The sequence below is a fragment of the Lissotriton vulgaris genome, chromosome 2_1, assembly GCF_964263255.1.
Source record: "Lissotriton vulgaris chromosome 2_1, aLisVul1.2, whole genome shotgun sequence".
Taxonomy (NCBI): domain Eukaryota; kingdom Metazoa; phylum Chordata; class Amphibia; order Caudata; family Salamandridae; genus Lissotriton; species Lissotriton vulgaris.
In genome coordinates this window covers 1,823,832,746-1,823,850,298 of record NC_141687.1, presented here as the reverse complement: position 1 = coordinate 1,823,850,298, position 17,553 = coordinate 1,823,832,746, and the positions used below count along the sequence as shown (strand labels likewise).

The 17,553-nt window shown below is 47.3% G+C and overlaps 1 protein-coding gene across 1 annotated transcript in view; it reads left to right on the top strand.

Moving 5' to 3' along the window:
- ADAMTS7 (ADAM metallopeptidase with thrombospondin type 1 motif 7) overlaps positions 1 to 17,553 on the top strand; it is a 594,575-nt gene that overhangs the window by 468,092 nt on the left and 108,930 nt on the right. Inside the window, exon 22 of the mRNA XM_086957915.1 lies at positions 16,144 to 16,290. Within this exon, the coding sequence (XP_086814041.1) occupies positions 16,144 to 16,290 (147 nt within the window). The remainder of the gene's footprint in view (positions 1 to 16,143; positions 16,291 to 17,553) is intronic.

Here is a 17,553-nt window from a genome sequence, read left to right as displayed (position 1 = left end):
CATCTCCCCCTAGGCGACCCATCCGTAGTGGGCGCTCCCATCCATACTGAGTGGCGCCCCCCCTAGGGACCTTGAAATCACTGCTCACCGATCATGACCTTACCGCCCGACCAAAATAAATACGACAGTTGTTTTACCTACTAAGGAAAGAAAATACGCCTAATCTGCAACAGCTTGACAATTCATCAACTTTGACATTGCTACAAAGGGAAAAAAGTCCTAAAGCACAAGACAATTTTATTATTCGATACATTCCTCTACTTTTCTACAAAGGAAAAAAGTCCTACAAACATTTATTCAATCAAAGGCATACATCCATGATGCAAAAAGTGACTGTATCTTTTTAATACATTCGAATATCACCAACCATTACTTTATTCAAACAAAAAACATTGCAAAAAGGGGCTGGTGGGTGGGTCAAAATTGCCGCTTGTTCCTTCGAGGGCTCACGAGCGACGAGTGGTGCAGCCTTCAGAGCACTGGAACAAGAGGAAGCTTCGTTGGATTCCCGCTCTATTTATCCATCTGCGGGAGGGCGGGGGCCCGCCTCAGGTACGCCCATCCGTGCGCGGACTTCCGGGCGGGTGTCTAGGACAACCCCTTCTGGGCGGGGAGGGCGTGCTCCGGCTACGCCGCTTTGGGCATACCAGCCGAAACACGCCCCCCGCCCACAATGGTTTCCCGGGGGGATCGGGGCACCCATCCATACGTTCGGGGGGACCGAGTGGTCTTCCCTTTCCATGAGACGCCACTCCATGGAACCCTAATAGGCATTAGCGTTCCAGAGACTGGCGGAGACAGGACAGGAATTGTGAGTGGGGCCACAGATGGAGAAAGGCTTGCAGCAGTGAACTGTGCCTGCATGAGCTCAGATGGTGGTGTCTGCTGAACGTTTGCCTGGCCCAAGTCCAAAGAAGATGGAGGGGAGGATGGGCTGGACACACACAGAAGACAAACACCCAGAGTTAATGAAGCAGGATCTCAGCGGAGCTTGCGCAAGCCAAGAGGAAGGTGTGACTTGATGTAGCCGATAAGTTAGGGAAAGGGGCGCTGAGGCGACGGTTGAAGGAAAGAAGACCTAATGCTATGGCTGAATAGTAGCAATGCTCCTCATTGCACCACTTCCCCTTGAAGAAAGGCAGCCTTGCTGGGAGATTGTGGGGATGGGGAGCTCACTAATGGAGTTGCCAGTGCAGTTAAGGCTAGCCTGGGTGACACTACAGGACAGGGACTCCGACGGGTCCTGAAAGGCGAGACAAACCTGAAAAACATCTGTGGGAGGAAGTAAAGTTGATAATAGTTGGCAAATACTTCGGCAGATGGGAGTTGGAATGCAGCTGTGCCCTTAAGGTGTCTTGTTGAAACGTGAACAATGTGCATAGGGGAACTCATGGAAGCAAGCTAGTGAGGCAGGAAACAGTTGTGATACAATTTTCAGGCATCTGGTGTCCATGGAAGGACCCTGGTAGCCCAGTGGAAAATGTAAACCACTTGTTGAATCGGGGAAAAGTCAAACTTTGTTCTTTTGTTCCCTAGTCCAGTCAGCCAGACACAATAAGAAACTTTGAAGACGAAAGAAAGAATTCAATAACAATGGCCTCGAAAACTGCACCCCAAGTGGGAAAGTCTGCTTGGTGGATTTGACAAAAATATGTTGAAGAGCCTCAATAGTCATTGCCCTGAGCTGGGCAGTGACATAGCTAAAACCAAAAGAGTTCTGCAAAGTATGGGTTTGAGGGTTAACTCCATGGATCCAATCTCTGTCATATTGCTATGACTTTGATTGCCACCCTAGAAAAACAAGTGAAACAGCTTACAGAAAACTTTGAAGAGCTGGATAAAATGTCCAGGGGGGACAATTTGAGAACAGGACACCTACAATAAAGAGCAAGTAGGTGACATGGAGGTGTATTTGTGAACCCTCCTCAGAAAGATTCTACAAAAAAATGAAGTTCCTATAGGAATAGAAAGAGCTCATAGAGTAGGAAGGAAGACTTCATACATGAAAGTAAGACCTAGGGACATTGCAGCAAAGTTCTAATTTTCTCATATGAAAGAACTGATATTGATGGCAGGACGAAGCCAAAAACCGTTCCATGTAGCGACAGTAAAGTAATGATTTTTTAAGACCAGGCACCTGCTACGCTGACTGTTTCAGTCAGTTGTTGAGATCTGTAATACTAAATGTATACAGTACAGATGGAAATTTCCAGATGGCATAATGTTCAGATAGAAGGAGAAAGAAACGTTGTGAAAATGGCACAATAAGTAAAGTAAATACTTAAGAGATCAGAAGCCGATAGTGCACCAGACCTGGAATACGGTAACATCTGAGAGACCACAAAAAGGGGTTTCAGCCGACTAAAGAATATAAGGCCAATAAAGAGTGTTGCAAATTGCTGAGGACCATTGTAGGAGAGTAGGGTCTGCTATCCTATGGTCACCCCAATTTTTGCTTTTTGCTTCACTGGTTTTCGACTTACTGAGGCTGTGGGCCTGCTAATCAGACCCTCAGCCTGCTGTTCTCTCTCTAAATTTGTAATACATGTGCTATAGGTACATACCACAATTGGAAATGGACTCCTTGTCAGCCCCTGTACCATGCACTATAGGTGCTCAGGGCATAGGTGCCACCAAGGCCTACCAGGGGCTGAAGCATAGCTTTTGCCACCCCTGGCTGGTTCTTAAATTGACACAACTGGCTGATCACTCAGCTGGGGCAAGTGGGTGTAATCACCCCTTGCTTAGATATAGTATACCTATATCTAAACCTATATCTGGACACATATATAGCCTGTAAGCCACTCCTATGGAAGGCCTCATCAATCCTGGAGGCAGAGTGCGTGGTTTTATGTGAGATGGAGCTCTGGCATGAGCTGAGCCTGTCTGCAGCTGTCGGGAACAACTCCCTAAAATGATCCGGGATAATGCCATACCATATACTCTTAAGCGCCTTATAATCCTCGCGGTTGTATAGCAACTTTGGTTTGGCTTTATCAAAACATGTCGTGTAAGGTGTCATACGATTTGGAATACTACCCCCTCGCCAGTTCTGGCAACGGGGGTAGCATTCCACCCTTCTAGAGGGATAATACATGTTACTTTACTGAAACGCGGTTGATTTAAAATGAGCCTCAGATCCACAAAATGGATGCCCCTGCCACAGACACGGGTCTGGCCTCCTGCTGCTGACCGAAACTCAGCATATGGTGGCCTGGACAAAGGGTTTCCTGTCGCAGGGCGGTGTCAAACCACCCCAGACAGGAGATAGTGGATTGTAGTAGGGAGGTTTCAAAGAAACCAGACACTGCCTGGGGAGCACAAGGCTGCCCCTTGCATAATCCGGCCAAACCGGTTCTGGGGCCTTCCAGCCCCCGTCCCAGCGCGGCCTGGATCAAAGGAAAGGGGTGTAACCACCCCCTTCCTGGGTCCCACCCACAGGAGGGGACCTAGCAGGATGTCCAGCCCACCAGATTCGAATAAGAGTGGGAGCAGTGCCAATGCAACTCAGATAATCCTGAAGAAACATAAGAAACGAATTCTGGACCCTTCGACTTTCTACTCAACATAGAAGACGGAAGAATCTCCCTTGTGGTCAAGGAGTGACCACCCAGTGCAAACAGGCAACATCCAGCCCTCGACCCTTGCTTTGTTGCAGTTCCCGCCGGAACTCGAGCGACAGAGATCGACGAGATCAAGCTTGCCTGCCTTATCCCTGCCCGATCCACAGTCCCTGCAGAGCTGAGACCCGTGGAGGCGACCGGAAGCGCGGGGCACGCCATCTTGAAAAGGCCACGAGACGCTGACCGTGCAGCCCACGAGTGACCCTCGAAGCTGTACACCGGGGTTTGAGAAGCCCCAGCCCCGAGCTCCACTTGCACCAAAGCTACCCCCTCCACACTCGACGAGTGCTGCGTGGGGCCCTTCTGCTTGTGTTGGCTCGACGCGTTGGTCCGGTCACTTGCCAGCTGGCTTGTGGCCCCTGTGCCGACGAAAACTTGAATACGACTCGCTTTTCTGGTTGCTCCAGATCTGCACCAGCTCCTGTAAAAAGGAGCCCCCACTCTGACCCTCCTGCTTCGAGTGATAAGCAATCTCCCGGTTCCGCATGGATTGCTTTTGCCAAGTGCTGTTTGCTGCAATCTTGAAGCCGACGGTGCTGACGGCGAGAGCCTACGTGGGACAGATCGTGAACTGCTCCTGGACGTCGCAGATGCCCCAGAGCCCACGTGACAGCGGAGAGAAGCCTATCGACAACCACCTGATTGCGCCCGACATTGCCTGGTTCCGTCCTGGTTCCACCCTGGTCACTGCTGAGTGACCCAGACTCTGTCCCCTCTGCTTTCAGGTACTTTTCTACTTCGATCCACCCTTGGATCGCACCGGACACTTCTGCTTCACATCGCCTGCAGCTTCAACAGCTCCAAGCACCAAGAGCCTGCGTGTCAAAACCCGACGCCACTTCGACCCTGTGCACCCACGGCCTGTGGGTGAGGTAACATTGCTACGCCGGTGTTCCTACACTGGTACACACCTCTAGCGTCTGTGTCTAAAGTTTTGTTCCTCTAGGTTCAGCGGAAGCCTCTTTTAATTCACTTTGTGTAACTTTTACGCACCATTGACATTGCATTGGTGCGAGCTGCACTTTCCGTGCTGCACCCGTATCCTGTGGGCTACTCCCGACTTCAGCATTGCTAGTCCTGACTGCTCCCAGCGAATCTCTAGGCCCTAGGCCTAACCACAGTTCGATTGGTATCTCTTATACCACTTTTTTAGTATATGGTTTAAGTGGCCACCGGCCCTCATCCAAAATTGTGCAACTTTGTATGTTATACTGTGCTTTTGATTTAACGCTTGTGCCCCTTTCCTCATAAAGAGTACTGGGGAGTAATTTAGAAATAAATACATATATTTTTATAATATATACTTGTGTGGTGTCCTTTCATTTGATTACAGGATTGTATGTGGTAGAACAGCTCGCTTAACACAACCTCTTAAGTTTAGCCTTTAAGGCTGCTTAGTCCATGCTACCACTGTCTAACAAGGTTGACTTACAACCAGACATCTTTGGGGTTTGTTTGGACTGATACTAAGTGGTTCCAGAATTGGAAACACTACATATCAGGCCAACTTCTCACATTGGTGTGCAGCGGTGCGGATTTGAGCTTGCTGTTTGTTTTACCATTGCAATCTTTACATCAAATTGAAAGATCACATCAAGTACCTTAGGTACATATAAATCAAAAGCTTAGCATATTAAGTTCTACTGAACTTAGTAGTTGTAGATTAAAGGGATTAGCACACCCTGACTACAACTCACTAGCAAGGTACAGTAGGAAAACACTTAGTGTAGGTAAGTGCATCACTTACACCTCACTAGCAGTCATGTCTGATACAGGTGGAGCCTCAGGGTCTGCCCCTGTAGCAGTTGACCTTACCAAGGCAACTTCCAGATATGACAACCTTAGCCACAAAGACCTGAGTGCCTTGTGCACAGCCAGGGGGCTAAAAAAGGGCAGAGGCCCTACCATTCCTTCCCTAATAGCTATCCTAGAAAAGGATGACTTAGATAAGGTGAGTCAGGCTCCCTTAGATTCAGGTGAAGGGATAAACTCCCCTGAGAATGAGGATCTTCCTGAAGATGAAGTAGAGGAGGAAGATGAAGAGGAAGGCTCAGATGTAGATGAGCCTGAAGATCAGGATCAGAGGGTGAACCAGGTACAGGTTGCCAGGCTTAACCAGGCCAACCTAGACCTACATGGGAATGGAGAGGGCCAGCACCACTCCAGATCTCGTAACCAAATTCTCCCAGGTAACAGGAGGGTGAGATCTCAATCAGGGGACTCTCATCTTTCTAGTGCCTCAAGAGAATCTCAGAGAGGGATGACTCCCTCCCAGAGGAAAGAGCATAGGGCCAGAATGAGGGCTGTCCAACTCCAGATAGAGAGGGAAGAGGTAGCCTTGGCTCAAGCTAAACTTGCTTTAGCAAGAGAAAGAAAATTGTGTGGCTTAGATGCCACTGGTGGCAGCAAAGTTCCTAAAGAAAAAGACAGGGCCTATGACAATAGAAACCTGACAAAAATTGTGCCCCCCTACAAGGAAGGGGATGACATCCACAAATGGATGACTGCTCTTGAGAGGGCCTGCATGGTACAGCAGGTCCCTGAGGATCAGTGGGCAGCAATTTTATGGTACTCCTTTTCTGAGAAAGGGAGGGACAGGCTCCTCACTGTTAGACCTGAGGATGCCAAAAACTACTCTGTTCCGAAGAGTGCTCTTATTGAAGGGTTTGGCCTAACCACTGAGCAATACAGGTTGTTGTTCAGAGACACCCAAAAAGCACAGACTCAGGACTGGACTGATTTTGTTGATTGTGCCACTAAGGCTCTGGAGGGTTGGCTGCAGGGAAGTAAAGTTTCAGACTATACAGGTTTGTACAATCTAATGATGAGAGAACAGATCCTTAATAACTGTCAGAACCAGCTGTTGCATCAATATCTTGTTGACTCTGATTTGACCTCTCCCCAGGAATTGGGAAAGAAGGCAGACAAATGGGTCAGAACAAGGATTAAGCAGAAAAACCAGAACCAAGGTGACCAGAAGAAAACAGACCAGAAGGGTGGGAATCAGAAAGATAAAGAAAAGGACCAGAAGTCTTCAGGCCCCCAAACTAGCAATAAGGAGGGGGGTTCCCAAAATGGAAACCAGAAAAAGAAGAATGATGGCCCAAAGAAACCTTGGTGTAATACCTGCAAATCAGTTTCACACTGGGGCAGTGAATGCACTAAGAAAAATCCAGTTCCTGCCACTGCAGCTCCTAAAGCAACTGCACCCCCTAGTACAGTCAGCAGTGGTAGTGCACAACCTAAGGGGTTAGTAGGGTTAACCTTGGGTACTGAGGTGGAATCTGGCCTAGTCAGAATCCCCACACAGGCAGTTCTCCTATATGATGTGGACTTATCTTTGACCACTGCAGTAAGCCCCAGTAACCTGGGCAAATATAGGCAGACTCCCTTAATCAATGAGAAACTGGCTCAGGCCTACAGGGACACTTGTGCCAGTGTCACTATGGTGACACCTGACTTTGTGGACCCTGGTCAGATTGTACTAGGTGAAAGTTACCTAGTGACCAATGCAAGCAACTCCACTACTTCACATAGTGTGGCTGTTGTGAACTTCTCCTGGGGAGGGGTAGATGGCCTAAAGGAAGTTGTTGTGAGTGCAGACCTCCCAGTAGACTGTCTGTTAGGCAATGATCTTGAAAGCTCAGTTTGGTCAGAAGTGGAGTACAGGACTCATGCAGAAATGCTAGGGATTTCAGCTCATGTCCTTGCAGTGACAAGGTCTCAGGCTAAGAAGTGCCTTCCTGAACCAGTGGTGGATCTTGAAACAATAGACCAACCACAACCCAAGAGAAGGAGCAAGAGGGTTAAGGCTGTGCCTTCCCACTTGTCCCAGGTTGAGGATCAAGTTTCACAGGAAACTGATTCTGCAGTCCAAGAGGAGACTGTCTCAGATGAGCTTGAACCTGAACAGGTTGAGTTTCTGGGGACAGGGGGACCCTCAAGGGCAGACCTGGGGCAGGCCCAATTAGATTGCCCTTCACTTGAACCCCTCAGACAGCAAGCTGCTGCTGAGGCTGCAGGGAATGCTCAAGGTACCCATAAAGTTTATTGGGATGAAGGACTCCTTTATTCAGAGGCTAGAGACCCCAAGCCTGGCACAACCAGGAGGTTGGTCATACCTTTGAAGTTTAGGGGTTTCCTTCTTACCTTGGCCCATGATATTCCCCTTGCAGGACACTTAGGCCAGAATAAGACTTGGGACAGGCTTGTTCCACACTTTCACTGGCCTCACATGTCAGAAAATGTCAAGGAGTTTTGTCGCTCCTGTGTCACTTGCCAAGCCAGTGGTAAGTCAGGTGGCACAACAAAGGCCCCCCTGATACCACTACCTGTGGTGGGGGTACCCTTTGAAAGAGTTGGAATAGACATTGTGGGTCCCATGGATCCTCCAACAGCATCTGGGCACAGATTCATACTGGTGGTAGTGGATCATGCCACCAGGTACCCAGAGGCAATTCCCCTGAGGACCACCACAGCTCCTGTGGTGGCAAAAGCCCTCATTGCAGTTTTCTCAAGAGTGGGCTTTCCAAAGGAGGTTCTTTCAAACAGAGGTACCAACTTTATGTCTGGATACTTAAAAGCAATGTGGAAAGAGTGTGGAGTAAACTACAAGTTTACCACACCCTATCATCCACAGTGCAATGGGCTTGTGGAAAGGTTCAACAAGACCCTAAAGGGAATGATAAAAGGTTTACCAGAGAAACTTAGGCGGAAATGGGACATCCTTTTACCCTGCTTGCTCTTTGCTTACAGAGAGGTCCCACAGAAGGGGGTTGGCTACAGCCCTTTTGAACTTTTGTTTGGCCACCCTGTGAGAGGTCCATTGAGTTTGGTGAAGGAAGGATGGGAGTTACCTCTCAAAAAGCCTAAACTAGACATTGTGGACTGTGTACTTGGTCTCCGCTCCAGGATGGCTGAATACATGGAGAGAGCATCCAAAAACCTTGAGGCCAGTCAAGAATTACAGAAAGCTTGGCATGACCAAAAGGCTGTTCTGGTTGAGTACCAGCCAGGGCAGAAGGTGTGGGTGTTGGACCCAGTGGGGCCAGCAGCTCTCCAGGACCAATGGACTGGACCCTACCCTATCATTGAAAAGAAGGGAGAAGTCACCTACATGGTTGACTTTGGCACCCCTAGGAGCCCCCACAGGGTGCTCCATGTAAACCGTTTGAAAGCATTTGTTGACAGGGAGGACATGAGTCTCCTCATGGCCACAGATGGGGATCAGGAGGAAGAGAGTGACCCTCTCCCAGACCTGCTTTCCCAGAACCCTGATGATGGTTCAGTTGATGGAGTAGCCTTGGCAGGCAGCCTCACTGAGCAGCAACAGATGGACTGCAGACAGGTGTTGCAGGCACACAGACATATGTTTTCACTCACACCCAGCCAGACTAACTGGTGCACCCATGAGGTGGACACTGGTGACAGTCTGCCTGTGAAGAATAAGATCTACAGGCAACTTGACCATGTCAGGGATTGTATAAAGGCTGAGGTGCAAAAGATGTTGGAGCTTGGAGTGATTGAGCCATCAGAGAGCCCATGGGCTAGCCCAGTGGTCCTTGTGCCAAAACCTCATACCAAAGATGGGAAGAGAGAAATGAGGTTTTGTGTGGACTACAGAGGTCTCAATGCTGTCACTAGGACAGATGCACATCCCATTCCAAGAGCAGATGAGCTCATTGATAAATTGGCTTCTGCCAAGTTTCTGAGCACATTTGATTTGACAGCTGGCTACTGGCAAATCAGACTAGCTGAAGAGTCAAAAGCCAAAACAGCATTCTCTACCCCTAGTGGACATTATCAATTTGTGGTAATGCCCTTTGGTTTGAAGAATGCACCTGCCACCTTCCAAAGGTTGGTGAATCAAGTCCTTGCTGGGCTGGATGACTTTTGTGCAGCATATCTAGATGATATTGCTGTCTTTAGCTCCACCTGGGAGGATCACCTGATCCACCTGAAGAAGGTTCTGGAGGCCCTGCAAAAGGCAGGCCTGACTATCAAGGCTACCAAGTGCCAGATAGGGCAGAGCAAGGTTGTGTACTTGGGCCACCTAGTAGGTGGGGGTCAAGTTCAACCACTGGAGAGCAAGATCCAGACCATACAGGACTGGGCTCCTCCAACTACCCAGACACAAGTCAGAGCCTTCTTGGGCCTGACTGGGTATTACAGAAAATTTGTAAAGAACTATGGGTCCATTGTGACACCATTGAATGACTTGACATCCAAGAAGATGCCCAAAAAGGTTCAGTGGACAGTTAGCTGTCAAAAGGCATTTGATGACCTGAAGAAGGCCATGTGCTCTGCACCTATCCTGAAGAGTCCTGACTACTCCAAACAGTTCATTGTACAGACAGATGCTTCTGAGTTGGGGGTGGGAGCTGTGCTTTCACAACTTAATCAAGATGGTCAAGACCAGCCCATTGCTTTTATGTATGTATGTATGTATGTATGTATTGGCATTTATATAGCGCACTACTTACCCGTAGGGTCCCAAGGCGCTTCGACCGCTGCGAAACCCTTCCTGGCTTCCCTGAGAGATGGTCCCTTAATGGGTATCTACAGGGTGACACCAGGCATCCCCGGCGGTCTGGTGGGGCCGTTAGTGAAGATGAGGCAAGCTAATGCCCAGAGTTGCCGAGTGTGATCGCTGATCAGAGTGGGCACCGAGGCGAGAGAATTATCGAGTCCGCTGACCCTGGTCCAGAAACCTGCCGTGCCGGGAATCGAACCCTGGTCCCGGGCTGTCCTCTGCTCTCGGGTCTGCCGCCTCTAACCAGTGACCCACACTACTTCACTAAGAAGTAGAAGCAGAAGGCTGACCCCCAGGGAGAAACGTTGGTCAGCTATTGAGAGGGAGGCCTTTGCTGTGGTTTGGGCCCTGAAGAAGTTGAGGCCATAATTGTTTGGTACTCACTTCCTAATTCAGACAGACCATAAGCCCCTCTTGTGGCTAAATCAGATGAAGGGTGAAAATCCCAAACTGCTAAGGTGGTCCATTTCCCTACAGGGGATGGACTTTACAGTGGAGCACCGCCCAGGGACTGACCATGGTAATGCAGATGGTCTCTCCAGGTACTTCCACTTAGAACATGAAGACTTATCTGGTCAAGGTTAAGTTTAATGTCCCTGCGTTTGGGGGGGGGGGGTGTTATGTAGGAGAGTAGGGTCTGCTATCCTATGGTCACCCCAATTTTTGCTTTTTGCTTCACTGGTTTTCGACTTACTGAGGCTGTGGGCCTGCTAATCAGACCCCCAGCCTGCTGTTCTCTCTCTAAATTTGTAATACATGTGCTATAGGTACATACCACAATTGGAAATGGACTCCTTGTCAGCCCCTGTACCATGCACTATAGGTGCTCAGGGCATAGGTGCCACCAAGGCCTACCAGGGGCTGAAGCATAGCTTTTGCCACCCCTGGCTGGTTCTTAAATTGACACAACTGGCTGATCACTCAGCTGGGTCAAGTGGGTGTAATCACCCCTTGCTTAGATATAGTATACCTATATCTAAACCTATATCTGGACACATATATAGCCTGTAAGCCACTCCTATGGAAGGCCTCATCAATCCTGGAGGCAGAGTGCGTGGTTTTATGTGAGATGGAGCTCTGGCATGAGCTGAGCCTGTCTGCAGCTGTCGGGAACAACTCCCTAAGATGATCCGGGATAATGCCATACCATATACTCTTAAGCGCCTTATAATCCTCGCGGTTATATAGCAACTTTGGTTTGGCTTTATCAAAACATGTCGTGTAAGGTGTCATACGATTTGAAATACTACCCCCTCGCCAGTTCTGGCGACGGGGGTAGCATTCCACCCTTCTAGAGGGATAAGACATGTTACTTTACTGAAACGCGGTTGATTTAAAATGAGCCTCAGATCCACAAAATGGATGCCCCTGCCACAGACACGGGTCTGGCCTCCTGCTGCTGACCGAAACTCAGCATATGGTGGCCTGGACAAAGGGTTTCCTGTCGCAGGGCGGTGTCAAACCACCCCAGACAGGAGATAGTGGATTGTAGTAGGGAGGTTTCAAAGAAACCAGACACTGCCTGGGGAGCACAAGGCTGCCCCTTGCATAATCCGGCCAAACCGGTTCTGGGGCCTTCCAGCCCCCGTCCCAGCGCGGCCTGGATCAAAGGAAAGGGGTGTAACCACCCCCTTCCTGGGTCCCACCCATAGGAGGGGACCTAGCAGGATGTCCAGCCCACCAGATTCGAATAAGAGTGGGAGCAGTGCCAATGCAACTCAGATAATCCTGAAGAAACATAAGAAACAAATTCTGGACCCTTCGACTTTCTACTCAACATAGAAGACGGAAGAATCTCCCTTGTGGTCAAGGAGTGACCACCCTGTGTAAACAGGCAACATCCAGCCCTCGACCCTTGCTTTGTTGCAGTTCCCGCCGGAACTCGAGCGACAGAGATCGACGAGATCAAGCTTGCCTGCCTTCTCCCTGCCCGATCCACAGTCCCTGCAGAGCTGAGACCCGTGGAGGCGATCGGAAGCGTGGGGCACGCCATCTTGAAAAGGCCACGAGACGCTGACCGTGCAGCCCACGAGTGACCCTCGAAGCTGTACACCGGGGTTTGAGAAGCCCCAGCCCCGAGCTCCACTTGCACCAAAGCTACCCCCTCCACACTCGACGAGTGCTGCGTGGGGCCCTTCTGCTTGTGTTGGCTCGACTCGTTGGTCCGGTCACTTGCCAGCTGGCTTGTGGCCCCTGTGCCGACGAAAACTTGAATACGACTCGCTTTTCTGGTTGCTCCAGATCTGCACCAGCTCCTGTGAAAAGGAGCCCCCACTCTGACCCTCCTGGTTCGAGTGATAAGCAATCTCCCGGTTCCGCGTGGATTGCTTTTGCCAAGTGCTGTTTGCTGCAATCTTGAAGCCGACGGTGCTGACGGCGAGAGCCTACGTGGGACAGATCGTGACCTGCTCCTGGACGTCGCAGATGCCCCAGAGCCCACGTGACAGCGGAGAGAAGCCTATCGACAACCACCTGATTGCGCCCGACATTGCCTGGTTCCGTCCTGGTTCCACCCTGGTCACTGCTGAGTGACCCAGACTCTGTCCCCTCTGCTTTCAGGTACTTTTCTACTTCGATCCACCCTTGGATCGCACCGGACACTTCTGCTTCACATCGCCTGCAGCTTCAACAGCTCCAAGCACCAAGAGCCTGCGTGTCAAAACCCGACGCCACTTCGACCCTGTGCACCCACGGCCTGTGGGTGAGGTAACATTGCTACGCCGGTGTTCCTACACTGGTACACACCTCTAGGGTCTGTGTCTAAAGTTTTGTTCCTCTAGGTTCAGCGGAAGCCTCTTTTAATTCACTTTGTGTAACTTTTACGCACCATTGACATTGCATTGGTGCGAGCCGCACTTTCCGTGCTGCACCCGTATCCTGTGGGCTACTCCCGACTTCAGCATTGCTAGTCCTGACTGCTCCCAGCGAATCTCTAGGCCCTAGGCCTAACCGCTGTTCGATTGGTATCTCTTATACCACTTTTTTAGTATATGGTTTAAGTGGCCACCGGCCCTCATCCAAAATTGTGCAACTTTGTATGTTATACTGTGCTTTTGATTTAACGCTTGTGCCCCTTTCCTCATAAAGAGTACTGGGGAGTAATTTAGAAATAAATACATATATTTTTATAATATATACTTGTGTGGTGTCCTTTCATTTGATTACAGGATTGTATGTGGTAGAACAGCTCGCTTAACACGACCTCTTAAGTTTAGCCTTTAAGGCTGCTTAGTCCATGCTACCACTAGGATAGCTTGTCTAACAAGGTTGACTTACAACCAGACATCTTTGGGGTTTGTTTGGACTGATACTAAGTGGTTCCAGAATTGGAAACACTACATATCAGGCCAACTTCTCACAACCATTGGATTCTAAACTTCTTTACAACAATGAGAAAGATGTGCATTGATGATGACAGCGGATTTGGAAAGGAATTGTCTTTGAAGACTCTGTGGAGCAGTTAAAGAGACAGATGTTTTTGATGCAAAAGAGACAGAATTAATTACATTACGGTTGTGATCTGTTCAAGAAAACTACACATATACCATTTACAGCTTGACAATTTTCCCAGACAACAGGAGGTTACTGAAGGCCAGAGAAAGGCCTGCAGCAGGGTCAAGGCAGACCCTCTTCATACTCATGCAGAGCAAAAATCACCTGGAGGGACACAAAGGGGAGGTTTGATTATGTTTTGTTGAGAATCATGATGTTGGAGAAGGGAGGAGGATGAAGATGGAATGAGGACACACAAGTGGGCGAGAAAAGTTCAAGGATACAGTAGGGTACATAGAGAGATGACACTTGAGAAAACATACAGATGCTAAAACTCCATATATCCAGTGGGATTGAGAGAGGTGGGGCGCCCTAAGATGTCATCGATGATCCCCCATGTGTGTGTTGGTGGCAGGGGAGTTTTTAGGTTGGTAGTTATACTAAAAATTAACAGGGGATAATAGCCTACTCTTTGCTCAATAAAAGTTAATCAACAGAGGTTGTAATATGTATCCTTTTAGTAGGTCAAAATTTTTTGCCTAAAGTGAGTGCCCCTTCTAGATCTTGGGCATTCATAAAGACAGGTCTGGCAGAACAGAAAAAGATATCAAACATAACAAGTAACCCATCATCAGTTCCATACTTGGTGTCTTAAACGACTGTGCCCAACATACATTATGGTATACATCTCATAATTATCATGTGACTACTTATTGTGAGAGGCCAAACCAGGGTGTGTTCAAGATGTAACCTCTCTTTACCCCATGGGATGATAGTGGTTGATGTGAAACAATATTTGGTTTGATGTCTAATAGCAGTAGCACCACTTTGATAACCCTTCAGTTGGGTGAAGTCAAATCCCCCTTAGTACAGTTTCTTTTTGAATATAGGTAATGACATTTTGGGTTTGCAGCTTTGTTCCTAAGGAATCTATCTACATATAGTTTTCAAATTCCAAATATAATTTATTCAGACAGAAAATTGGTAGATTGAACATTCATATATACATTGGGATAGAATATACATTTTAATAGTGCTATGTTTTGCTCACATGGACAAACCCAGACTGTTCTCTCCATCAGTGTCTTGGAAATGACCTAGCATTTTTGTAACATTTGATGGGATTATGGAACAAACATTTTGGTTACAATTTATGCCCATTTAAGTTATTTATTTGCTCTGTTGACCATTCAAATTACCTGAAAACTAAGTTCTTTTGAGTGGCTGCTGACGAGAGAGAGGCATTATTTTGACTTCGACCAATTAATATTGGATCTTGGAAGTGAACCAGAGCTTGTTGGAAGAAGAGAGGATCACTAGCATATCATCTATAAAGAAGATAGCTGTTGGTAGAGATTGAACTAGTCTTAGTTCATCTTGGGGTAAAATTGAAATAAACTCCCTAATTATAATTGTAACTTTAGGAATGCCCAGAGATATCTGTAAAATGTGTAGTCCTCCACGCTACAAGGCTGGCAACACAAACCTTCCTTTTCATCTGGTCAAACGTTCTGCTCTTGTTGTCTTGAGCAGTGGTTGAGCAAGAACCTGTTTAATGTCCCAGTCTGCAGGCTGTCACATGAACAAAAAATAAATATTTTGTATGCCAGCTTGAAGGACAAAACAGGGGTTTTCTATGGGTGAAGCTGAGCTGGCACAAGGATTACAACACCATGTGGGGTTTAACAAGACTCGAGCATCACAGAAGAAGTCTGAATAGCGGCTACAAAACACAGAAATACGAGAACCTGCACAACTGCTCTCCACTTCGATTCCTAAAGGACATAATTTTGTCTGAGCGCGAAAGAAGTGCCGCTATTTTATGTATTTATTCTTCCCAGTGCTGATTTAAAATTGTGATCATTCAGAATTAAAAATAGTTTTAAGTGTACTCCCCCACCCCTATGCAGATAGTCTTCATAGGTAATGGGGGCAACCGTGAGTTTCAATCTATAGTGTTAATGAATCTGAATGAAACCACATGAATGTCCCCTCGAAGACTGTGGCCTCTACATTTATGATCACCTGAACATCTGGTTTCTTCTTGTCATGAATTACCACCACATTGTTGAAAAGTAAGACCAGGATGTCCCAACACCAATCGAATGGAAGGTCAGATGGGCGCTTGTGTCTCTTTGGGCAGAAGAAGGGGATCCGTTTAGGGATGTCAGAGCGTGTTCAGTGGATCCAGTGGAACACAAATTATCTCTCCCAGATATTTTTAGTGAGGGCTCAGCGGGAGCCCCTCCAGTTTTTTCCCTGGTGGTAGTTACAATTGAATGGTCAACCAAGGGAAGCAGATCCTATGCCCAAAGCAGTATGCTCTGTCACAAAGTCTGTTTTTACTGTATCGTAGAGTAGAAATTAAAACAGGCAGTTGTAGTGTCTGCCTGTCACTGCCCTCTGACAGAGTATAACATCTTCGATTCATTCCTAATGTGTGGCTTTGCTTCAAACGTTTTCCGGACTAATGCTGTATCCTTTTCATCTTGGCAGTGCTCGGAATCATGCGGGGAAGGGGCACAGGAGCGACTGGTCACCTGCCCAGAGTTTGGACGCTGTGATGACAGTGCACGACCAAACAACACTAGACCATGCAACACTCACCCATGCACCAAATGGGTTGTTGGTTCTTGGGGACAGGTGAGACACCTCGGCTTACTTGTATTTTTTTTGTGTGTTTCTAATAGTACTTCATGCTGTCTAGGGAACTTCTTCAGAAAACCGGTAGTACATTGTGTGATATAAATTCTTCACGAAGCTGAAAAAGCGTAGAAATACAGGCTTCATAGTAACATGCATTCAGGTAGAAAACACAAGAATTTTTTTGTTGCATTTTACTTCATTATGCCCCAGTCATATACCTAGAACATATCTTCAGTGGAAGGATTGGTAAAAGAACCAGTTTTTAACTGAGTGTCAACATCGGGTGGGGGTGGGGGGGTTGTACTGTAATACTGTAAGTGTAGCATTTGTAGCTTTGATTATTATCTGCCTTGAATGTGGGTTAGTTTATGAAGAACAGTGATTTTGTCTGTGTAATCTACTGGATCTTAGGGCCATGCACTTAATTCATTGTTGTATAGTGTTAGTATTTGAGACATTTGTCCCATCATGTTTTATGGAACACTCAGGCCAACATTTTACATCAACTTCATTATTATGCAAGAAAACTATTCTCCTTCGGTTTCAGAGAAAAAATAAACTATCTTATGTCTGTGTCAAAGTGAGCATGTTTCTATGATATCTCTATGATTGTACGAGGAGTGATTCCCTTTAATAGTAAGAGTTTGGTCAGTCAAAGGTTAATAAAAACTCAGAATCCTTTATTTATGTTGAAAATACTTGCATACACATAACATCCTTTTTACTTTAAACTTGTATATCCGTCTTGTCTGCATCTCTTACTCCATTCCCCACCCAGTCAGTCACAGCTATTAAATTTAGGCCTATTTTGTGCAACACCTGGATACATTATTTTTGGGGAGCTAGGTGCATGCTGCAAAGCCTGGTCTGATTCTTCATTCCATGAGCTTGTCCCACCATGGGCACCTGGAGATGTTCTTGTAATGTTGTAGAGCATGGATATATGTTTAGTTGTATCAATCTAATTGATATCAGCGAGTCTCAATAGATCCTTAGTTTCATATATGTGTACAACCCTGGAAAGCTCTGCTAGATCCATGTTTTTCACTGGAAATAATTCACAATTGAATTATTTTGTGGCCACGTTCTAAAATTGTTCTACACCAAAGAGCCTTCTTAGATGCATGGCTCATGGATGAATTGCACATTGAAAATCCATGATATGTTCATGAATGCACTGACATGTTTTGTTCTGTAGAGTTATCATAGGTCTTGGACTTTCTGAGATTATTCTACTTTGGAGAAGCTTGATAGGTTCAT